Source organism: Moschus berezovskii, chromosome 6, assembly GCF_049115385.1.
Source record: "Moschus berezovskii isolate FMDL1 chromosome 6, NW_MosBer_1.0, whole genome shotgun sequence".
Lineage (NCBI taxonomy): Eukaryota > Metazoa > Chordata > Mammalia > Artiodactyla > Moschidae > Moschus > Moschus berezovskii.
Window position 1 is genome coordinate 108,162,029 of NC_142465.1, and position 25,291 is coordinate 108,187,319.

The 25,291-nt window shown below is 47.9% G+C and overlaps 1 protein-coding gene across 1 annotated transcript in view; it reads left to right on the top strand.

Annotated features, from left to right (window-relative positions):
• ANO2 (anoctamin 2) overlaps nt 1-25,291 on the top strand; it is a 342,786-nt gene that overhangs the window by 71,814 nt on the left and 245,681 nt on the right. The window contains exons 5-7 of the mRNA XM_055395798.2: nt 13,482-13,633; nt 14,767-14,821; nt 18,542-18,593. Coding sequence (XP_055251773.2) covers nt 13,482-13,633; nt 14,767-14,821; nt 18,542-18,593 — 259 coding nt within the window. The remainder of the gene's footprint in view (nt 1-13,481; nt 13,634-14,766; nt 14,822-18,541; nt 18,594-25,291) is intronic.

Consider the following 25,291-nt stretch of genomic DNA (forward strand, 5'->3'; position numbering starts at 1 on the left):
GGGTGGGGGTTAAACCCAGTTCCTGGGGTGAGAAAGGAACATGGGGGTGAGGCTGACCTCCACAGGCCTAGTGTTGGGTCCAGTGGTGTTTCCTCCTCTCTTTTAAAAAATAAATTATTTATTTGACTGTGTTGGGTCTTAGTTGTGGCATGTGGGATGTTTTTTAAAATTAAATTTTATTTTATTTTTAGTTGTGGCATTTGGGATCTAGTTTTCTGACCAAGAATTAAACCTGGGTCCCCTGAGTTGGGAGTGCAGAGTCTTAGCCACTGGACCACCAGGGAAGTCCCTCTTCTCTTTTTAATGGGCTTGGGAAATGACTCCAAAGAGAGTAACCACGTTTGAAAGAATTTGTGTCCTGGCGGCAGAGGGAGCAAGGAGGAAGACTGAGGAATAGGGTGGGGTCACTTAGCATCTTCCGGGCTGGTGGAAGCTGGATCATAACTCAGCAGGGTCCGGAGAGACTGGGAAGATGGGGAGGAAATCCCAAAATTGAGATCTCGAACCTGGACAAATCCACAGTAATGAGTCCAGGGACATGGAGTCCTGAGCACAGATATTAACCGGGAGGGGGATCTTGGAAGGAAGTGTTTGTTTTCCAAAAACAACAACAGAGGAGCCAGCATTTTGTGAGGGACACTCAGTGTCCCTGCACAGGAAAGAGGCGGGAGGCCTGGCCTTTGGCCCCGAGCAGCCTGGGAAGGTTTGAAGTGCGTGCTTTCTCACCTCTGCTCTTTACCGAGGTGGCCCATCTAGATTGTGGTCAGTATCTATGTTTATTTCTCACTCATCTTATTTAAGCAAATTTTATTGGAGGATAGTGGCTTTGCAGTGTGGTGTTAATTTCTTCTTTGCAGCAAAGTGAACCAGCCGTGGGTACGCATCACTTTATTATACATGCGAACGAGCACCCCGCCACCGTCCCCACGCTCACCCCTGACGCCCACTTATCCCCCACGAGGCGCCTCCCAGGAACTGGTGGGGACGAGGTGCTGGAGTCCATTCTTGTGTTGATGCAGCAGGTTCATCCAGCAGCAAACCCATGTCCTTTGCATAGCACAGATCTTAACCACTGGACCACCAGGGAAGCCCCATCTTCTCATTTTCATGAACTGAAATCATATAGAATTGCCATTAAACATTTTCTGATGAGAGTGAGAAAATCAGTGTTACCACGTTGAACTAAATAAAATTCCAGTTAAAAAGCAAAGAAATGTGGCATTTTAGTTAACCTGGGTGGCCCCTTAGGAGGAAAATATTAATTCCATTAAGCTTCATAAATTATTGGAAGTTGTGCTCCATTACTTATTGCTGGCTCTTAGAAATTCTGATTTGGTAACTGTGACTTCTGCAAAAGTTCCACGGGAAGACCCTCCCCAGGTGCCTGATGCCCAGTCAGTCAGGCCAGAACCTCTGCCTTCTCAGTTATCCAGATCTGAGGCTTGGGTTAGTAACAGAGAAACAGTTTCTCTAGAGAAACAGAACTAGCAGGGTTGTTGTTGTTCAGTGGCCCAGTCGTGTCTGATGCTTTGCAGCCCCATGGACTGCAGCATGCCAGGCCTCCCCATCCCTCGCCATCTCCCGAAGTTTGCCCAAGGTCATGCCCATTGCATCGGTCATGCCATCCAACCATATGTGTGTACATATATTATGTGTGTATACATATGTATTATATATGTATATATATATAATATATATATATATCATCCTCTTCTATGGAGTTCTCCAGGCAAGAGCACTGGAGTGGGTTGCCATTCTCTTTTCAGGGGATCATCCTGACCCAGGGATCAAACCTGGGTCTCCTACATTGCAGGCAGATTCTTTACTGTCTGAGCCACCGGGAAAGCCCCTCCTGCCCTGACATAAAGGAAATGGTTCAGTTTTTTTCAATCACTTTCCTACTGAATGCCTGTTAATATCTTGGGGGGAACCAATTGTCTGCAGAATGTACTCTGGGAAATTACATCCTAGGTTAAGTAAATTAATCCTAAGCTGGAGAGATAGCGCATTAAAATTATTATTTTTTCATTATTATGGACTAGATCAGGGGCTTTCCTGGTGGCTCAGTGGTCATTTGTCCATGCAAAATTCAGAAACAGAATCACATTCTTTCCCCTCCTCACCTTGACCCTTTTCTTCCTTCATCAAGTAGTGATTGAATTCCTCTTTGGGCTTATTTTGATAGTTTAGTGATTTTCCCCTGGTGACCAGACAGTAAAAAGCAGGAGAAACTCCGTGAACTTTATTGAAGACTGAGATCTTCTGGAGGAGGGCCACTGACCACCCAGCCTTCATGATGCCTTTCAGGACAGATTCTTTCGATTATTATAAATATCATTGATGATTTTTGAATGAACCAGAGGGGTAGCTGTTCACACTGATGGGCTGTGGGTGGAGTCCTCTTCTTGTTGTTGCTGCCTGTTCGCAAGCATTTGTTTTTAATAGTGATGTGGGGTTGGGTTTATATTTGATATCTTTATGGGCTCTTTGGTGCATGCTCTTTGATTGCTATTTAAATAGGCTGGAAAGAGTGCGGAACACTTTTGCTTATTTGGTTTTGTTTTCTGTGATGCTTCTCATCTTTAAAAATCAGAAAAAAAAAAAATTGATGCCACCTCCGTGCCATTATTTCCATGTGGAACCTGCGATGGCTTGGGGCCACCTTCTAGATATGCATGCAGGCTTGGCAAGACCACAGACCTGAATCAGGGCTCAAAAACAGTGATGTCAAAAACATGAAAATGTAATGGGAAGTGAATTTGCATTTTCAAAAATTAAGTTGTTTTTAGGCTCGTGATTGAAAAAAATTGAAAGAGAAGTGGTGGTTTTCCTTTTGAAAGCCTCACATCCGACTGAACTGGGGCAGCACATGCCAGATGGGTGGGTGGGGACCTGGACCCTGGACCCCGGACCCCGTGCTGGTGGGCTGAGAGCAGAGGGCAGTGGATAGAATTTGTCAACTATAGTAAAACAAGACTGAGTAGCTCGGATATGTGGTCACTCTCCCAATGGGAGATGTGGGAGCAGGGGCTGTAGCTGCCCCTGTGGGCATGGGAGGAGAGGCGCAGGGAAGGAGGAGGGGAGGTCAGCTTCAGGCACCCTGGGTCTCATGGGCAGAACTGTTCTTACTCAGTAAGAACTGGGATCAGTGATATGCTGGTTTATAATCGCTCTTGTGGTCTGATACATTTTCAGAAAATTTGCAAGCTGGTCATTATACCGCTGATGATTGAAATTAGCCCCAGTGGGCATATTTACACCTTAGGAATCAGTGACAGCTACATATCAGCCATCCAGCTCCACACATGGAGGTGGTTGGTAAGCGTCTACCAGCGCATGATGAATCAGAGCCCTGAGAATGAGGATGGAATGTGCAGTCAGAGTGCCACTGTGGACTAGCGCTCTCCGGTGGTGGGAGCGGGCAGGCTGGAACCTGAGGGTGTTATGTGATCTCTGCTGTGGACATTAAAGTGCTGTTGGTCAGAAAGGAGCTGGAAGTGACCGTATCTCTTCGGGGGCTCTGAATTGATGTCACATCGGTCACCTCTGGTACAGAAAGGAACTTCCCACTCCTGCCCACTTGCTCACTGCACCCCAGCTGCACAGATCCTCCAAAATACAAGCCTGTTTCCCTCTCTGGGCCTTTGCTTGACCTTCCCTCTGCCTGAGGACTTCCAGATACCAGGAGGCAGTCCCCCACTCCACCGGGGTCTCTGCACAAACTGACATACCTGACGACCCTGTGTGAAGTGGGCCCCATCTCTCTTCTCCATCCCGTCTCGTGTGTGTGTGTGTGTGTGTGTGTGTGTGTGTGTAACACAGCACTGCTGGATACTGAGTAGTGTATGTGTGTCTTTGTTTTATTGTCTGTATCCTCACTACACTGGAAGCGCCAGGAGGGCACCGGTTTTGTTTCCTTCTATCGGCAGCAGCACCTAGAACAGGCCTGGGTACAGAGCAAGCAGTAAATCAACATTTGATGATGAATGAAAGGATGGGTCTCATGTACCAGCCTGGTTCCTTGGTCCTGGCTTACTGCAGGGTGATGCTGAGATGGGTTCTGGGTCTTCATTCAAGGGCATGGGAAGGATGCTGTGGTCCCTCAGGGTGGTCTGTGAGGGGGCAGGGGGAGGCAGCATTGTGGTACATGGACCATAGCAGCCATCCCTGATCTGGGTCCTCAGTAGCCCCTTCAGTTACCAAAAAATCATTTAGAAACAGTCTAATCGTACCTGGAGTGGGGCTGGATTGTGTGTAAGGAGCCCTAGACCTTGGAAAGATCATGTTTTTTATTCATTCACCCATCCATCCATCCGCCCAGTTATTATGTCTGAGATATTCTGCTGATGGCTTGTGATGCAGTGGTGACTACAGCTGGTCTTGGCCCCATATGACTTCGGTGTGGGGAGGATTCAGAAGTTAAATAGCTGGTGATGAGCTGGGAGGCACAGGAAGCAAAGATCAGGGTAGACAGAGAGCTAACGGGAGGAGACCAATTCAGATGGGGGTGGAGTGCAGGGTACCAGAAGGGTCCATTTGAGCTGAGACCCACGGACTGGGTAGGAGTTTGTCAGGTTCGGAAGGCAGGTGAGAACCTTCCTGGAGAGGGAAGGACATGTCTTCCCACCCCACATAAGAAAACCCTGGCCTGTGCAGGGAACTGGGAGGAGGCCAGTGTGCATGAAGCACAGAGAATGGGGGCCGGGGGTGAGGGGGTGGGGTGGGTGGGAACTGAGGCTGCAGCGGGAGGCAGGGCTGGGGCTGGAAGGGGCTCATCAGCCATATAAGTAGTTTGGATTTTCTCCCACATTTTTAAAGTCAGCAAACATTCATTCATGTGTAGAGGACATTGAAACTGTAATTAAAAACCATAAGTGGATCCAGAGTTAGACCTCAGAGAATGTGCATTTTGTGAATACATCGCTGTGTGCGTTTGGCGAGGCTGTGGGCAGGACATTGACCTATGGGCACAGGGTGGGGTGGAGGGACTGGGGAGCTCCTGCTCTTGGTGGGCACTGGGGCTCCTTTGGGCTCTAGGATGCAGCTGAACAGAGTGGCTCCCAGTGCTCTTTGCATCTGGATTGGTGGGGGTTTAACGTCCGCTTGAGTAGGTAACTAGGCTTGTGCACGGAGTAGGTGACCAGATCTGTGCACCCTCAGATCTGGGTTCATTGCCCATGTGTCTGCTGCATCCCTCTCTCTCGGTGCCCTTGGGTACCAGTGGAACAGGAGAACCATGGATGCATTCTGCTGCATCGTGAGCCCCTCTTTTTCATAACTTCTTTAGTCCGGCGGTGTCCACCCCAGTCCCATTTGTGGGGGCAACCTTCCATACTGTCTGGCTTCCCTGTATGTCTGAGCCTTTTGAAATGAAAGTTGAACAGGTGATCATTTCCAGCCTAGTTGACCCTCAGTTACCCAGTGACCAGAGGCACGGAGGAAAACACAGATACGTGGAAAGGGGAAGACAGTCTGGGCCACCGTCTGTGGGGCCAAGGTGAGAGCAGACATGTGCTCATAGCTGGGCTCACTCTCCGTCTTTTTGTCTAGTTTCTGCTTTTCCTACGAGTTGCAGAGAGAGGCCCCCTTAGATCAGTGTAGCTGAGGGACTCATGGATAATCAAGATTATTCTGTTTATGTTTCATATGGTTATGGGCTTCCCAGGTGGCACAGAATGCATGCGTGCTGTCACTTCAGTTGTGTCAGACTCTTTGCAGCCCTGTGAACTGTAGCCCACCAGGCTCCTCTGTCCATGGGATTCTCCGGGCAAGAATGCTGGAGTGGGTTGCCATGCCCTCCTCCAGGGGATCTTCCCAACCCAGGGATGGAAACTGGGTCTTCAGCATTGCAGGTGTATTCCTTACCGCTGAGCCACTGGGGAAGCCCTCCCAGGAGGTGCTGGTGGTAAAGAATCCGCCCGCCAATGCAGGAGATGCAAGAGCCTTGGAGAATTTCGTGGACAGAGGAGCTTGGCAGAGGTCCATGGGGCCTCAGAGAATCAGACCGACTCAGTGACTAAGCAATAGCAGCGTATGGTTGTACCCTTCCCTTCATCTTTGGGTGCCGTCGGATCTCCTAATGTTTGCTAACATCAGGCATGTTAGCAAAGCTTCCTGTGCCTCAGTATTTGTTACCCGTAAAATGGGGACAGCAGCTTGTACTGTCTGTGATAGACAATCACTACAGTCTCGATTCCTTGTATCCTGGGAAGGAACATGATTCCAAGGCAGGAAGGAAACAAATTAGCCCTCAGACCACACTGCCGTGCCCCTCCGGAGGGGAGAGGCTGGGGGAGACGAGCAGGGCAGGGGGGAAAGAAGTAAGAGAAGAAGGCATCTCAGTAAACCTCTTAGCCTGTGACAGTGGAGCCAAAGCGAGCTTTTATGAGAACCACATTTGAGCCCTGGGATGAAAAATAAGAGCAACATACTTTAAAAATTATTTATGATTTTAAGCACATGAAAGGCGTATCATGTACCCGGGGAGGGCATAATGGGGACCAGCTGGTGAACATGTGTCCTGCCATTTCTGAGGATGTTCTTCATTCTCCTATGTCCAAGAATAACAGTAATAATGATGCTACCGCTGATCATATTAATAATACTAAAGAGGATCGGGGCGCCTTTCCTGGACCCTGTGGAACACTGGGGAAGAGCTGGGCTGCTGGGCTTGGTGGGGAGCTGAGAGGGAGCTCTGGCTTGCTTCCTTCTCGGAGACCACAGAGCCTTTCCAAGGATCAGAGGTTTGAGAAGAGAGCCTGGATGGGGAAGTCAGGAAGCCTGGGTTCACCCCCCAATGCTGGCAATTCCCCACTTCTCTGAGGCTCAGTTTCCCCATCTGTGACACAGTGATGCGAATGCAGCTGGTGGAACTGGCTTGCAGAGTCTTTGTGGACCCTGCTGACATGGAGCCTGTGGGATTCCAGTGCTGGGTGCATGGCTGAGCATTCTGCATTTGAGGTGAGGAGGGGTCCTCCTCACTGCTGGGCTTCTTCAGCCGTTGGAGCAATCAACCTCTAAACTCAGCGCCTGGTACCCAGGAGATGCCCAGATGTGTGTGTGCTATGAACAAATGTTTCCTTTTCATGAACTGTCTAGAGTCATAGAAGGTTAGACTTGGACAGTACTTTAAAAGACATTTAGTCAAGTTCTGTCTTTTATAATCTGTGAAGTGGTTTAGGAGAGGTGCTCGGCCTTGGGCTAATTATCCCCACTGCTGAGCGGACCCCAGGACTCCGCCACAATGCCGCTTGAATGGTGAGCTTTCCATCCAGGCTGGTGGGAAGAGGGGATGTTCCCAGCCTCGCAGATGGGTTTTCTCTAGTGTCTGGCAGCTTCTCAGGAGGACTGTCTGCAGGATTCTTCATGAAGCTCTCTCCCTTGGCTGCTCTGTCCTGGGAGCTCTGGTTGCTGTGGTACCCCCCGACCTACTGCCTAGCCTCCTCAGCCCAGGAAGTGTGCTGGGCTCCACATGTTTCCCCTTCCTGCCCTGCAACCCTGGACCTTTCTCTGGGCAGTGAGCTGCAGCAAGCCCAGAACTCATCTTGTTTCCTTCCCTCAGGAAGTCGTTGCTGCCTGAGGTCTGGTATCTTGAAAACTGCTGTCTTAGTCTTTTTGGGCTGCTCCAACAAAATACCACGGGGATCAAACCAGTCCATCCTAAAGGAAATCAACCTGAACATTCGCTGAAAGGGCTGATGCTGAAGCTGAAGCGCCAACACTTTGGCCACCTGATGGGAAGAGCCAACTCATTGGAAAAGACCCTGATGCTGGGAGAGATGGAGGGCAGGAGAGAAAGGGGGCAACAAATGATAAGATGGTTGGATGGCATCACCGACTCAATGGAAATGAGTTGAGCCAACTCCGGGAGATGGTGAAGGACAGGGAAGCCTGGTGTGCTGCCATCTGTGGGATCACAAAGAGCTGGACATGACTGAGCAACTGAACACCAACCACCAAAATATCACAGACTGGGGGGCTTATGAACAATAAGACTTTCCTTCACCCAGTTCTGCAGACTGAAATTCTGAGACGAGGGTACCAGCATGGTGGTACGAAGGGTATGAACCCTTCCTGGTTCATAGCGCATACCTCCTTGCTGTGTCCTTACATGGAGGAAGGGGCTGGGAGCTCTGTGGGGTCTGTTTTAGAAGGGTACTAATCCAGTTCATGAGGACTGCACCCTCATGACCTAATCAACTCCCAAAGGCCCCACCCTCCAATGACCATCACTGGGCATTAAGACTCAGGATAGGAATTTTGTGGGAACAGAAACATTCCAACCATAGCAACCACTATTTCATGTTTTTTAGCCTGAGTTGTTTTGGTTGGCTCAGCTGGGGTAAATCTGCACCCTGTTAGTCCATCATAGTGGGAAGTGGAAGTTCCCTAATTCTCTCTTTAGAGATGAAGAATCTGAGAGGGAAAGAACCTTGCCCAGAGTCTCAGAGCTCGTTAGTGTCAGCAATGGCCAGCACCCAGCTTATTCATTCTGTAAACATTATTGTGCTCCTCCTGTGTGCCAGGCATGTAGGGCATGCTCCTAAGACACCCACAGTCTGTTGGGGAGACAGACGAGTGAACCACGAGTTAGAGAAAAGTGTGGCCACCATTAGAATGCAGTATTCATTCATAGGATGCTAGGGATGTTTTCCTGAGAAAGCTGGTACTTGAGCCGGGTGGAGAGGGAGAAGGAGGGTGGCCAGGTGAAGCGGGAAGGGAGGAGCTCCAGGAACAGGGACAACACTTGCAAAGTGATGAGGGGAGGAAGCAGGTGCTTTGTCCTCCAAGCTTAGCACCCATGGTATCGTGCATGGGGTTGCCTGCTGTGTCTGACTGTGGGCCTGTGCCAAGCTGCATCCCCGAGCATCTCTGCGGTTTGGGAAGTGGGCCAGGGTACCTGCCCGGGCGTGTGTGTAGGGCCTGCAGCAGGGCTGTGGGGTGGAGGTCACCTTGACCCTGGCCTTTGAAACCATTTACATTTTTCTTGGAGTTGGATGATGCTATTTGCAGGGATTTGGAGCACCCACTGGGGCTTCCCAGATGGTGCTAGTGGTAAAGAACCTGGCTGCCAATGCATGAACTGCAGGAGATATGGGTTTGATCCCTGGGTCAGGAAGATCCGCTGGAGGAGGGCATGGCAACCCACTGTATTATTCTTGCCTGGAGAATCCCATGGACAGAGGAGCCCGGCTGGCTATAGTCTGTGGGGCCGTGCAGAGTTGGACACGACTGGAGTGACTTAGCACGCACGCATGAAGCACTCATCTTCCCATCCAGGAACAGGCAGAATTTATCTTGGACCCATTCCTGGTTCTTCCAAAGACATGCCACAGGCCACATTCCCTTTAGCCCCATTCTCTAGGGAGCTTGTCTGGATTCATTGCCAAGAGGAGGTCAAGACAAGCTTGGAGGTGCTCAAGTAACCTTCTGCCAGGACACGATCCTAGGGCAGGTGTTGAGTTATTAATTCCCGAGTACAGGCTGTCCTGGCCTCTGCTGAAGCTTGGCTCCCATGAACCTTTGCAGCTGGTGGGTAACCTTTCAGCTGGTCAGGGACTTTCGGCTGTAGCTTTTTTCTCCAGCCTGGTTTCTTCCTACCAAGGCCTATTACCTTATGACTGTCCTGTCCCCAGGATGGGCCCCTTGAGTGGCAGCCTCTGCTGTCATCAACGCTGGGTCTCTGGGGATTTATCATTCATTTGTTCATTCATTTAACCAGGGGGATGGTTTGAACATTGTCCTGCCTTCATCAAGATTGTTTGGTGGGGCGACTGGACATGAGTCAAATAATCATTCAAGTAAGTTTAAAATCACAGCTGTGATAAACTCTGTGAAGGAGAGGAATTTGGGCTCACTAAATGCTCACAAAATGCTATGAAGATGGGACTTGACCTAGTCTGGAAGCCAGGAAAGACCTACCCTGCTGCTGCTGCTGCTGCTAAGTCACTTCAGTCGTGTCCGACTCTGTGTGACCCCATAGATGGCAGCCGATCAGGCTCCGCTGTCCCTGGGATTCTCCAGGCAAGAACACTGGAGTGGGTTGCCATTTCCTTCTCCAATGTGTGAAAGTGAAAAGTGAAAGTGAAGTCGCTCAGTTGTGTCCGACTAGTAGCGACCCCATGGACTGCAGCCCACCAGGCTCCTCTGTCCATGCGATTTTCTAGGCAAGAGTACTGGAGTGGCTTGCCATTGCCTTCTCCGCAGACCTACCCTAGGAAGTGACAATTGAGTGAGAACTCAAATGTGAACAGAAGTTGGTGATGGGGAGGAAGGAGACAAAGGGTGCAGATTGCTAAAAATATTTCACGAGGCCAGTGGCTAGGTGCGGTGAGCATTGAACCATGGGGCAGAAAAAATGTGAAGACTTCTACAGGTCTCCATGGGCTGTGGTGAGAATTTTGGTTTTTGTTGTAAGAGCAAAGCAAAAGGAGAAGAGGGCAGCAGAGGATGCGATGGTTGGATGGCATCATTGACTCAATTGGACATGCATGTGAGCAAACTCTGGGAGATGGTGAAGGACAGGGAAGCCTGGAGTGCTGCAGTCCATGGGGTCGCAAAGAGTCAGACACGACTTAGCGACTGAACAACAACAGCAAAGTTAACACAGTTCTAGTAAACAAAGAAACCAAAGCCATAAAAGTGTTGATATATTAACCAAGGTTAACAGCTTCTTGGCACTTCCAGCCCCACCCCACCCTCCACTCCACACACTGGTCTCCATGTGCTTTTCTGCTGTGACAGTCATGGTTCCTCCATCAGAACCCCAAGGGCCCAAGAACCAGGCTGGTTTTATTGCTGCTGTTCAGTCGCTAAGTGGTGTGCCTCTCTTTGTGACCCCGTGGACGGAAGCACACCAGGCTTCCCTGTCCTTCAGTATCTCCTGGAGTTTGCTCAGACTCACTGAGTTGGTGATGCCATCCACTACCTCGTCCTCTGCCACCCCCTTTTCCTTTTGCCTTCAGGCTCTCCCAGCATCAGGGTCTTTTCTAAGACCTAGGCTGTTTCTAACCCTTCTTAAATCCAATTTGAATTTCTCTGCTTCTGTGTTTGCTTGGAATGTCTTTGCCAATATTTGTTCAAGCCTTATTCATTAAAACTATTTGTAAGGTAAGGTTAATAGAAGTATAGTCAAAGCATATGTAGAGGCTACAATAAATGCCCATCTCTAGGGAAGGAACTCAACAAATTAAGACGTGTGTCTGCTGTGTAACACGGTGCCTTCATGAAGGTGGTTGTACATGGACTGACCTGGAAAGATATGTGTCTCAGATACATTGCTGCACATGAAAAGCAAATTGCAGGATAATATGTAAAATGCCATCACAGGTGTGTTTGAAAGATATCTATCTATCTATCTATGGAGTATGTAAAACATACTCCAAATTGTTGATAAAGGTTTCCTCTGGAGTGAGGTTGGAAGTGAAAGGAAGCTGTTAACATTAGTTAATACACTTTATGGTTTTTGTTTCTTTTTTCCCCTTTCCTTTCTTTTCTGTTTATTTTTATTTTTTTCCTTGTCTGCACCTCAGTGTATGAGGAATCTTAGTTCCCTGGCCTGGGATTGAACCCATGCTCCTATAGTGGAAGAGCAGACTCTTAACTCCTGGACCACCAAGGAAGCCCCTGAACTTGGTTTCCTTGTTTGCTTGAACTGTGTTAATTTTGTAATTGAAATTAAAACACATAGAAAAAAGTATCAGAAGAGATAAATAAACCGGGCTTATGTTTAGTTGTTAGATTGGGGAAGTTCTCAACTTGCCCCAAATTATCATGATTTCATTAAAGAACAAAAAGAAAAAGGAAGGTGCCCTTTCTGCTCAAGTCCAGCAGAAATGCTGCTCCTTCTATGAAGCACTTTCCTGATCCCTCAGCTGGACTTGCTGTCTCCTCTCTTTGAAACTTTGAAGCATTTTGTGCCCCTTCTGTGGCATTTGTCTCCACTGATCTTACAAGTGCTTCATACATGTTTTACTGCCTCTTGAGATTTAAGCAACTTGAGGATATCACAAATGAGAAGACAACTGGCTTCCTTTCAGGTCATAAGATCTGAGTGTGACTCTCGTTCTGGTCATTAACAGGACAGATTCAATCCAGCTTAGTCCAGAGATCGACCCAAAGATCGAACCCGCATCTGGGTTCTCTACCACTAACGCCACCTGGGAAGCCCCCTTGGAAGGAGAGCGTGTGTAAAAAATTTGTGGTTAATGTTAATCCATCAAAGCTTTGCTATGAAGAGTACAACCTCTGTGTCTCAGTGACAGTATCTGTGAATTAGAAAGACCAGATGCTATACTGTAGGCAAGCATACTCTATGCATTATAAGAAACTATAGGTTCTATGGACTTCCCTGGTGGCTCAGATGGTAAAGAATCTGCCTGCAAGCAGGAGACCCAGGTTCAATCCCAGAGTCCGGAAGATCCCCTGGAGAAGGGAATGGCACCCACTCCAGTGTTCTTGCCTGGAGAATTCCATGGACAGAGGAACCTGGCAGACTACAGTCCATGGGGTTGCAAAGAGTCAGACATGACTGAGCAGCTAATACTATAGGTTCTATAGTGATTATCTTGGTACTAACCCTACACTTTACTCAAGAAAGGTACTTCTTTACTCAAGAAGGTGCTTGAGTAAAGCACTCATTAGGTGTTCAGTACTTTGAAAGCAGACTCATTACTAAGAGGAACACGAGAGAAGTGATGCTAGATGATCAGAGAGGGGCATGGTTTGTTGTCAGGTACAGACTTGAGATTCAGTTGACAAGCGTTAAACCTGAACAGTCAGCCAGTTACCATCTGTGTGACCTTTGTTCCCTCTTCTCACCTTTCTGAGCCTTAATTTCCTCATCATAACAGGAGAGTAACATTATCTACCCAGCTGGGTGCAGTGCATGTTGGCGCTCACTTGGGTAAAGTGCTTAGTATGGTGATATCGTGGGCTTTCTAGGTCGTACTAATGCTAAAGAATCCCCCTGCCAATGCAGGAGATGCAGGAGACTCGGGGTCTATCCTTGGGTCAGGAAGATCCCCTGGAGGAGGGCATAGCAACCCAGTCCAGTATTCTTGCCAGGGAAACCCCATGGACAGAGGAGTCTGGTGGGCTTCAGTCCTTAGGGTCGCAAAGGGTGAGACACGACTGAGCGACTGAACACACATCTACACACACACACACGCACGATGACATCACACAGTAGGCCTCCTGTGACGATGTAATGACGCCATATAGGAAGTTTGGATCCCTCACTGTGCTCCCTCCTTGCTGCAAAGGTCACTGCCTTTCGTGCAAATAGTTGAGGGTGTTTGCCACTGTGCGAGAGCAGTGGAGGAAGGGCAGGACCCTCTGCCTGGTTTCCCTGGCTCGTCCTTTCCCCCAAGGGTCCCTTACGGGGGGGATCTGAGCCCCGTGCAGCTCTGGCTGCAAGTCCTGCTCCTCTGAGTGTCGGATGTGGCCTTCTCTTCTTCTCACTGGTAGCTTTGCCTTTGCAGATGTACGAGATCAAGTCACAAGGCAGCATTGCAAAGACGTTCAACAAGATTCTGCACAAGCTGAGTGCGCCCCTGAAGCCCCGAGTGCCCGAGCACAGTAACAGCAGGATGAAGAACCTCTCGTACCCATTCTCCAGGGAGAAAATGTACCTGTGAGTAGCGGGGGCTGTGTGGGTAGGGCCATGAAGTGGCCATCCAGACATAACTGTCCTTCTATAACAGAGAGGAAGCCGAGGTTCCGGGTCCATCCAAGGTCATGCTGCCTTAAATGGCTAACCTGGGACTGGCATGTTGATTTCCTGGCCGGCTGTTCTTTTGCAGTTTGTGTCTTCCCTTCCCTGGGCCCTTCGTCCACATCTGCCTGGACATCTGACCTGCCGCCTCCCACACGTCTCCATCACTCAGCTTCTGGGTTCCTTCAAGACCAGTTCTTAACACCCAAAGAAAACATGCTGTCCACCCCTTGAGTTTTCATAGCAATGGTCTACAAGTGGTCACGTTCTACTCTGCATTAGTGACTCGGAAACACACCACAGTGCCTGGGCTCCCGGGGTGGGGCCATGGTTCAGGCATCTGTGTTCCCTCCAGCGCAATAACCTAAACACAGTCACAGAGGTGGGTTTTTGGTTTTTGTTTTCTTTTTTTGAGTGCAAGGTCAACATTTGAAGTTTAGAACAGACACGGGTCTTGCATAATTAGGAGTTTGGTATCTATTATGATTTTTGTGACAACAGGGACAACATTAAATGAAAATTTGAAAAGCAGTTATAACCCCAACATCCAGAAACTGTACTCTTCTTTGCTGTTTTATTTTTTAAACTTTGTCCATACACGGGAATCCTTTTTACCTACTTTTGTTTTTAAAACTTATCATCGTGTAATATTTTTGTATCATAGTCTAAACGTTTCTACAGTATTTCTAAAGTTTTCATAATTATAATTTTCAAACAGCTGCATGATAATATATCCTTTAGGTTTTGAAATTGCATATTCCCTCCATAATCTTTGTTATAAGTAACTTTGAAAGGAATGTTTTAATGTAGGGAACTTTTTTCCTTCTGTTGAATTTGTTTTCCTAATGATACATCTCTGTGACAAGTTTTCAGAATTACTGCGTCAGAAAGAGTGTAAACATCATAAGTGTGTGTGAATATGTGTGTGCGTGTGTCTTACCCATCTAGCTATGCTGTTTTCTAGAGGCTTGCCCTGGGCCTGGGGTGACAAGCGGTCCCAGGACAAGGATACAGTAATGAAATGCACTGACAGGCTTTCTTGGTGTCTGCAGGTACAACATCCAGGACAAGGACACCTTCTTTGATAATGCTACCCGTAGTCGCATTGTAAGTAAACCAGCTAACCAGGTCCTTAACCAGTTGTGGTGGGCTCGGGAGGGGGTGGGGAATCCCCTTTGGCAGGGTATCTCTCTCCATCACTGCTGCTTCCCATCATCCTTTGCTTGGAGTTGCCTAGCAACAGGGAGGAGAATTCAGGAGCTTCCCAATCTCAGTAGTGAAATAGTCTCAGGTTGTGAAGGATGTCTCCTCTTTATGGTTGTCCCACCCGGGCCCTTCTTGGAATCATAAAGCAGGGACTATCAGAGCTTGGGGCCGGGGGTGGAGGGACTTTCAGCTAGTCAGGTGACCCCCTTGCTTGACAGTTGAGGAAACAGGCTCTACGATGTAATGAATTAAAAATTCAGGCATATCATCGGTGTCCGAAGAAGTGCTCACTGCTGAGCCTCTGTAACTCTTTCTTTCATCCTCAAAGGGTCCTGGGCATTGATGTGTCAGAGAATGTTAGAGCTGGCCTGTTTGTCCAAGGACACAATTACCAGCCTGTTCAATAGAAGTCAACATTCATGATGATAGCATTCTTCTGCTGTCTTTTTTGTTGTTTTATTAAACTATTTAAATATTTGAAATACATATTTTAAAAGTCTCAGAAGCTACAGGACAGGCAAGACTGCACAGCAACAACTAAAACCAACCAACTAACCAACCAACAAAAACCCCAGGAAATGTTAATAAACAACAGAAATTAATTTATTTCCTCTACATATGTAAAATGATGCTTTCCTGAAATTTTCTAGTCTATCCATTGAAATAGAATAAATCCAGACCATAAATAATTATAGCGCGGATGATCATGGGGGCTAATTGTTGAGCTGTGTTGAGGGCGGTGAGGCTGGATGCTGTGGTAATTGCTGGGGTGTTTGCAGAGGGTCTAGAGGGAAGGTGGGATACATGCACGCCATGCATGTCCCAGTATTCTCCTACTGTCTTTTCCCCTTTCAAAGCCGAGGTTCTGGATTTTGCAGGATGGTTGATTCTAAAGAAAATCTGCCTAGGACCTGGACCCTGCGGCCCCAGTCTGAGCTGTAGGGCATCTCTGTTCACGATATGTTTGTCCTCTACCCACCTGGAGAGAATCCAGCCTATGGACAGAAGAGGAGAGAGAAAGATGGGCCCCAGGAACGCTGGTCACAGTGGAAACATGGCATCGTGTTTCTCTCGGGAAGGACTTAGGTGTCAAATAAGGAGGAGGAATAAGGGTGAACCTTTTATTGAACAACTGACTGGTTCAAAACTGGGAAAGGAGTATATCAAGACTGTGTATTGCCACCCTACTTATTTTACTTATGTGCAGAATAAGTTATGTACTTATGTACATCATGCAAAATAATGCTAGGCTGATTGAATCACAAGCTGGAATCAAGATTGTCAGGAGAAATATTAACAACCTCACATATGCAGGTGATACCACTGTAATGGCAGAAAGCAAAGAGGAACTAAAGAGTCTCTTGATGAAGGAGAAAGAGGAGAGTGAAAAATCTGGCTTAAAACTCAACATTCAAAAAACAAAGATCATGGCATCCACTCCTATCACTTCATGGCATAGATAGGGAAAAATTGGAAACAGTGACAGATTTTAATTTCTTGGGTTCCAAAATCACTGCAGACGGTGACAGCAGCCACAAAATTAAAAGACTTTTGCTCCTTAGAAGAAAAGCTATAACAGATCTAGGTAACATATTACAGAGCAGAGACATCATTTTGCCAACAAAAGTCCATCTAGTTGAAGCTATGGTTTTTCCAGTAGTCATGTATGGATGTGGAAGTTGGACCATAAAGAAGGCTGAGCACCGAAGAATTGATGCTTTCGAATTGTGGTGCTGGAGAAGACTCTTGAGAGGCCCTTGGACAGCAAGGAGATCAAACCAGTCAATCCTAAAGAAAATCAACCCTGAATATTCACTGGAAGGACTGATGCTGAAGCTGAAGCTCCAGTACTCTGGTCACCTGATGCAGAGAGCTGACTCATTGGAAAAGACCCTGAGGCTGGGAAAGATTGAGGGCAAGAGGAGAAGAGGGCGGCAGAAGATGAGATGGTTAGATAGTATCACCAATTCAATGGACATGAATTTGAGCAAACTCAGGGAGATAGTGAAGGACAGGGAAGCCTGGCGTGCTGTAGTCGCAAGGAGTCGGACACAACTTAGGGAATGAATGACAGTAACAACTTAAGAGGGACTTCCATGTCAGTAGGGTGATGAACAGGGAGAGAAGGGACCGAGGATTGCAGGAAGCTACAGAACATTTCTGAGTCATGCTGAAAACATAGCTTTGACTCTGCCTGCAGAATGGGCAGGAAAACACTCCAGTTCCCTTGGCCTGGTGTTCTAGGAAGATTTAAAATGGGCATATGATTTCTTTTATCTGCCTATGGAAAAAAGCATGAACCTCCCATTGTCCTGGTTGATGCTGTTACAAGCAGTTTAACTCTCACCACGGCTCAGGTCCCACATCTTGGGGGGGAAGTTATAGGGCATCGTGGAAATTACCCGATAATTGCAAAGTGCTTGTAAAATAATGTACTGCCATATAAATGCTGTTTCTAATTATTATTGCTGTTGAATACGGCACCGTGTTATAAGTGAATTAAACATTCTTGGGCCCCATTCTGCTGGAAGTCATTTATTTTCCACTCCTTCTGGTCTGTGGCTGGAACGTGGGAGTGTGAATGGTGGTGGAGTAACACATCTTTTCTTGTCCTGGAGGCTTCTTCCTTCCCCTCCTGCTCATTTCCCAGTCCCCCCCACTCTGTGACAGAGGGAGAAAGAGGCTTGAGGTTTGTCTTGGGGTCTGCTCTGACCCGGACTTTGGTCTGAGGACCTTGCCCGCATCTCTTTAGGCCCGTCTCCCTGTGCCCTCTTCCCTGTGGCCGTCTGGGCAGGCCAGTCACATGTCCCAGCACAAAGTTCTGTCCCTGGCATCTCCTTAGAGCTGGGCACAGGCTTGGGACCTGTTGGAGGGCACTAGTTGGCCAGCAGGTTTATGCTGCCCCCTGGGCTTCTTGGCTCAGATGCTCTCAGCACTCTGCCCTCACAGTGAGTGATAGGGTCCATGCAAGCTCCACACCCAGGGACTGTTGATCTGTTTATGAGCAGCAGTCCCTGGGCAGCCACCTGCTGTGTGCCCAAGGTGGTCTCTGAAACGTGGCGTCTTGAGGACCTGGGAGACCTATGCTGCCTGGGGAGGCAAGATGCTCAGGCAAAGAGCAGAGAAGTCATAGTCCCAGTGACCAAGACGTAGGGGGCCCGTTTCCAATTCCCAAAGCACTTTCTTGGTTCCCCCAAACATCTCCGAGAGACAGCTCCGTAACAGAGGGGAGCATGGGCCCTCAGGACCCGCCCGGAGCTTGCCCAGGACCCCTCAGCAGCAAGGCACTGTTGGGGCTGGTGGGGAGGGCACCCCTCCTCCTTGCCTCTCCCCACCCCCCAAGTGTCCTCCCAAGCCCTCGCAGAGGGGTGTGGGTCCGGGGTCCCCTTCCCTCCTGTAACTTCAGTCATCATACAGCCTTTTCTTCATTTATGGGAGGTGGGGCAAGGTGTGAAGTGTATGTAAGGAGGTTAGATCCTCTGTTTGAATGGGCTTGACCGCAGTCTGTGAGCTGGCACCTGCCGGGGTACACCCCCGCCCCCAGCCCTCTGCACACACACACCGGGCTGGGGCTGTAGCACGTGGCCCAGGTGTTCATAGCCTCGCTGTTGTCTGTTTTAGGTGCATGAGATCCTGAAGCGCACAACCTGCTCTCGAGCCAACAACACGATGGGTAAGGACCCTCCCACTGCGGGCCGTGCTGATGGGGGGCCAGGGCATCCTTTCAACAGACAGAGAGCAAGACAAACAGATGCCCACACAGAGGGGGCACCCCGCCTGCCCCTGGGAATGGAGGGAGTCTCGTGGGGCTGGGGCTGCCCCCCAACTTTCACCCCGGGTCTCTGGCCTTCCTCTGCTTTCCCTGAACCTGTGCTAACACCTTCCACTTGATCCCAAGTTCAGCTGCTTTCTTTTCACCATCTCCAAAATGCTTTAATAATTGCCCAAATCATGGCAGGTTTTCATTCGTTTGCTTTTAAGAAGAGAGGCATCTTAGCGGCCTTTTAGTCCAAGCCTCTCCCTTGATGTTTAAAGAAACTGACCACCAGGGAGGGTGGATCAGTCTGAAGATGTCTCTTCTGAGTTCAGCATTCTTATCAGCATGTCTGACTGAACCTGTTTGCCTTGTGGTCTGGTTTTTTAAACTGGGGGTGTTTGTGTTTGAAACAGGACCCCCAGCATTTGGGTACCAGGTAGGCGGTTGGGACACTGGTGGATGATGGAAGGGACACAGGTGATGGCGGGGTGACACCACGAATTTACATCCGTGCTCAGGTGTCTTGTCCATCCGGTCCCCTTGCAGGTGGAAGGCTCTTTCCAAAGGGGCTGCTGTTACTTGTCACTTAGAACACTTGTCACTCTGAAGTGGCAGACCTTTCACTTTTGAGGCAGCTTTGAGTTGAAAAGAGTCATTTAGAGAAAAGTCTAGGGAATAATAATGTAGGCAGCCAGATCAAACCAGTCAATTCTAAAGGAAACCAACCTTGAATATTCACTGGAAGGACTGTTGCTTAAGCTGAAGCTTCAATACTTTGGCCACCTGATGGGAAGAGCCAACTCATTGGAAAAGACCCCGATGCTGGGAAAGATTGACGGCAGGAGGGGAAGGGGATAACAGAGGATGAGATGGCTGGATGGCATGAGTCTGAGCAAACTCTGGGAGACAGTAGAAGACAGGGAACCCTGGCGTGCTGCCGTCCGTGGTGTGGCAGAGACTTTGTGACTCAGCACGATTTAGCGACTGAGCAACAATGACTGAGGACCACCAGAGGCAGCAAGAGCGCTGAGGATGTATTTTGTGCTTTCTTGTGGCCTCTGTCAAAGTCCTGGAATTTGCCATCACTTAGCTCAGTTGGTAAAGAATCCGCCTGCAATGCAGGAGATTCCTGGGTCGGGAAGATCCCCTGGAGAAGGGAGAGGCTACCCACTCCAGTATTCTGGCCTGGAGAATTCCGTGGACTGTATAGTCCATGGGATCGCAAAGAGTCAGACACGCCTGAGTGACTTTCACTTTCACTGTCAAAGTCCTGGAATTTGCCATCATTTCTAATCCAGTTCACACTTAAGTTGTATTAACTTGCCTTACATCCTCCTTGGCTGGACCAAAACTGCTTCCTCAGGTGTCACAGGTGATTGTTTACTGCCCGTGTTTCATGGTGTTTTCCTCCTCCCTCGTCTTCCTGCATCTTCCTGACTGAAGACCTGTTCACTGAACCTCCATCTTCTGACAGTTGCGATCCAGGGAGGGGCCACTGATCCACCGATCGCTGTTCTTCTGGACCACACTCTGCTTCCTCTTCCTTCTCCCCCATTTTCAAGGCTGTCTTCTCCACATTCCTTGGCCTCCTCATTCTCACCCTGAACAGAATTCTTACAGCCTTGAATTCCTATTTCTCCTCTCTCCCATTCCACAGCCATCTTTATAGCGACTGGCTGGATACCGCTGTTGAGATGTTCCCAGAACCTTGACGTCAGTGTCTCGTTAGGTCCGTTTCCATCTCTTTCCTCTTTTGCCTTCTCTGTCTCTCCCACTTCTCTGCCTGCTAACATGACTACCCTCTGGTTTCACTCTTGCTGTTCCCATTGCTGGAATGTCCTACCCCATGTCTCACCTGGGCCCACCCTCCAGACCGAACATCTCTGTCCCCCGGTTCTTCCTGTATGCTCTCTCCTTGGAACTCCCATCAAGTTCCATGTCTTTCTCGATGATTACGTTCTGTGGCTTAGACTCCCAGGACAGTCCTTGAGATGTGTCTGGGTCATCTTTTATCCCCCAGCGCATCTGGCTGGCTGCCCTGTGTGTTCCACTCAGTTGACTTGCTTTATTGAACTAATTAAATGTGCCCAGCCAGCTGGTTTCACAGCAGTAACTGGTGAGTTCCCAGCGATGGGTATTTGTGGACAAATGACTTCAATTCTCTCCAACTCAGTTTTCCCTTTTAGGTAAATTGGGGTGAGAACCATCTCTCTTGCAGAGTTTTTATAAAGACTGGATAGAAAACTGTTTGTTTTGTAACCTGGAAAGTCCTTAAAAACTGAAGTTTATTTTGTGGGCAGCCTCCAGATTGTTGAAAGGTCATTAGAAACCTGCTTTACGACAGCAAGTTTTTATTTCCCACCTTTCAGGATCTGGGGCTGTGTGTGTGTGATGCCACAAAGTCAGACATTTTAAGGATTTGGTTGTTGAGTAGTTTTCAACAATTTCTTCCTTTTTTGACATTTAGAAACCATTTATTAAGTGCCTACTCAGTGTCAAATAATGTTATAGAAACTGAGAGATGGCAAGATGAATTTGACCCTCATGGGGCTCTTGGTTTAGCCATGTGGACAAACATGTAAACAGATAATTATGAGATGATCAGGTAGGTGTGTTATTAGAACTGTGCAGAGAGGGTGAAGGGAACACAGATTCAGAGCAGCCAACTCCCATGGATGCATCTAAGTATCATCATAAATAATCTAGTGTTAGTACTTCCCTGGTGGTCCAGTGGTTAAGACTCTGAGTTTTCAATACAGGGAGTGTAGTCCCTGGTTGGGGAACTGAGATCCCACATGCTGTGGGGCATGACCCAAAAATATTGTCTACTATTAGTTTCATGGATGCTTGGGAAAGCTGGTGGGTCAGGAATTGTCTGTAGTTACCAAAGGCACAGGATGGATGGCTCGTTCAAGGTCACGTACTGAGACGCTGTCAGAACTGGGCCGAGAACTTGGGCTCCCTCACTCTGATCCCGTCTCTGCTGCAGTTTGGATGCAGAGAACTATCATGGAGTCAGGCTGAGTCTTCACGGGCTGCTGCTTCCACGGTAGTCGCTGATGATTTATCAGCTCCTAACAAGGGACATGTGACTGAACTGTGTTTCCCAGCAGAGGAGGATGCTGAAGGCCAATTCTCGGGTTCTTTGACTTCTGCCTGGGAAAATCCAGCACCCTTTCAGCTTTTTGGCTGACTTACCATCTTACTTAGAAGTTCAGAAAGAAAGAGGAATGTGGTAACACTGTGAGTCCTCAGGATAATGCGGACCTTTGAGCCGTGGGTTAATTTTGATTTTATTGCCCTTCTCTCTGGTTTTATAGAGAAACGCAAATGGGCTAGAACTGGCTTAGATTTCCTCCAGAGGAGGCTTGCCTCATAAAAGTAAAAGAAAAAGGAAGAATGGGATCGTACATGGAATTGTTTCCCAAGGTATTTTCATTGATCTTTCAGCCTCAGATTTACGCGTAATGTGGTATTTACCATTACCTTTGTGACCAGTTTACAAAGCTTTATTCCCTTCCCCGTTGTCCTCAATTACAGTAGCGCTTAGGAGATAGAAAAGATGATAAAGATCAGAAATATTCATAGAAGATGGAAAAATAAGACTAAAGATAATATTAATTCAGACATACTTCCATTCATCTGGTATTATCATCTTCTTTGTAGAAAGTATGTTTTTCTGAATGCCTACTTTTGCAGAGCATTATACTATATGCAGGGTGTATGTATTGATTTATTTATATTCCTGTCTTGTTCCACAAAATTTCAGAGGTAGCTTACAAGGAAAACAATAAAACAGCATAATATAAATAATAAATTAAAAAATAAGAACCAGGAAAAGCACAAATTAAAATAGAATGTTGAAACTAGGAGGAAAAAAATAGAATACACATATTCAAACCATACGGCCCTCTAGTTTCTGCAGTTGGGTTGCAAGTTTGACCTTGAATCTAAGTGAGAGGGGAATACATTCAGTGAGGCAGCACTTAAGGTCCTCAGCAACATCTTTTTATATATTGTTCTAAAGTCTTTCATATAATTCCCTGCTTTCTAATACAGATGATACAAACACAGAGTCTCTATAAAGGCATATGTAAATATCTGTACGATTCAGGATAGTCCTTGAGAACATTATTTATGTTTTTTCGAGGATTATAAGAGTGTTATTGGAGTTGTTTTACCCCCACTGTCTTGATTTTTTTGAATTCTGGACTCAGGTAATCTCCCTCCTTGAGTTTTGCTTTTTCAAGGTTTGCCTTGCTACTTGGGACACAGAAAAACCAGCTCATTAGGACTGGTGATAAAGAGAGAGGGAAAAGGCATTGAAGGAGGGTCTGGAAGATTCTGCTGTGGTTGGGGCAGGACCTTGAGGGGTGGGCTGCATGAGAGACCTAGATAATGTTTTCTCCTGGGTTCTCTGTTGTGAGAGCTGAGGTAACCAGATAAGAGGTCTCTGTGAACATACGAGTTTCTCCCTGTAACCAAGGTAAGGATTCCTCGCACACGTGTCATTGTATGCTTTTCAAAGCACTTTCACACTCTTCATGTCATTTGATCCTTTAAACTCCCATGCAGAATAGGTTCAATGGATATTAACTACTTTCACAACAGAGAGATGAACATCCAGCCTAGGGTGAGAGATCTGGAGCCCAGTTGAACCCCAAGTCTCTTGGCTCTTCTTCACTGATCTTGTAATTAATCAGTTAATAAATGGATGAAGTTGTTGGGTAAGATTTTCCAGTGGAAGTGGAAGCTTAGGTTTTCCCACTGGGACATCCATTCATTCAGCAAATATTTATTCATATGCTATGTGTCATTCATGTTTGAGACCTGGGGACTAGAGTAGGGCATAGGTCAGAGATAGATCCCTGCCCCTACGGGGCTTACATTTGAGAGGAGTGAATAAGCCATGTGACGGTCTGACAAGAGAGGTGCCTGGAGGGAAAGCAAGTGACACAGGAGACATAAAGGGAGCCAGCCACTGCAGAGAATCAGGTTAGGGTCCCACCAGGAACAGACGACTCACTCAAATGAGCATCGTTCAAGGAAGGAGTATCAACAGAGAGACCATTTACAGAGGTACAGGGAGGGGGTTGGGGATGCCAGGACAGTGTAGTGACCTAGAATCAGCAACAGGGGAACTGTTACCATCTCTGGGCCCATGAGAGGAGAGGGGTTCCTGGTGATGAGATGGACAGAACTGGGCCAAGGACGGGAGCAGGTGACTGCATGGAGAGGAGGCTCCTACCTCCCTCTGACCTGCCAGACCTGGGAGAAACCAGTGGACCTTGGGAGCCCACTCATGTCAGAGAGAGAAGGGGAGAGGGTGCCTTTCTAAAGGACACAGAGCAGGGGAGAGGCTGGGGAAGCACCAGTTCCAGCTGTGGGACCAACAACTTGTGGTCAAGTCATGTTTCCTCACTTTGCCTGTTTCTCCCCTTTTGAACCCAAGGAGGGACCCCTCCATGTTCTTGAAGTTTCTTTCAAGCGCTGATATTCCCTAGGTTTTGATTGGAAGGAGCAACGTGGTCTTCTTTCTGCAGGAGCCAATCAGGTCCGGAGAGGGACTGACTTTCCTCCAGGGGCACAAACTGTGTTTTTAACCTGCTCCCCAGGTGCCTCTTAGGGACTCTGCAGGTAGACAGGATGAGTCCTGAGCTACCACAGGCTTCCTGCCCTACCCATGTCCAGGAGTGGGGAGCGTGGACTGTGTGCCCACCTTCTGGGGATCTGACTCTAGCTTCTGTGAATGAAGACCCCAGCTTCAAATGAAGTCCAGTCTTCTCTGTGAATGGCTTAATCTTTCTTGTGATATTTTTCTCACAGTTGCTATTTGGGCATTCAGTGTTCAATCCCTTTCAGGGTCCTAGCTGGCAGTACCATCTCTTGGATTTTCTCTCTCCTGTTTTTTCTTTTTCAATGAAAGGAGGGGCAGAGGGTAAAAATTATCAGAAGAAAGGGAAGCTGACCTTGCGAAAGGGATGGGCATTTGGTGATGGTCCAACATTTTGCCTGCTGTGCTGCAGTCCATGGGGTCGCAAAGAGTCGGACACGACTTAGCGACTGAACCGCCCCAAGAGAGCTCATTCTTTGTGTCTTTGTCACTTGGGAAGTGAGGGATGGGGGCTCATGCACCCGCCACATCCAGAACCTGGGTGTGCTTGTGAGTCTGGGGTCCTCAGAGTGGTGGTTGACTGTGATGTTGTTGTTGTTGGCTGTGAGCCGTCACAAACTTAGCTCAGCCCGACACAGTGCCACCTAATCCACATGACATAAGATCAACGGTCAGGGTCAAGGGCGTGCAAGTTCACCCCATCCTGGAATGCCTTTCAAGTGCACATTACCATGGAAAGAAGCCCACACCTCCTTGACCAACACCTTTTCTGTTCCTTACTATGGAAACTGTTGCCTTTACACAGACAGAAAATAGCAGCTTGATGGAGCTACGTATTCATAGACGTATTGGTGTCAGAGCATTTAAACAAATGTATGCTTTGGGCATCTCCCCTCCCTGCTCGGGAGACGATGTCTCAATTATTTTGACCGAAGCCAGGCTGTGTTGTGTGCTGTAAACATCTGGTTTATCATTCATCCAGCTGAACTGGTTTATATTT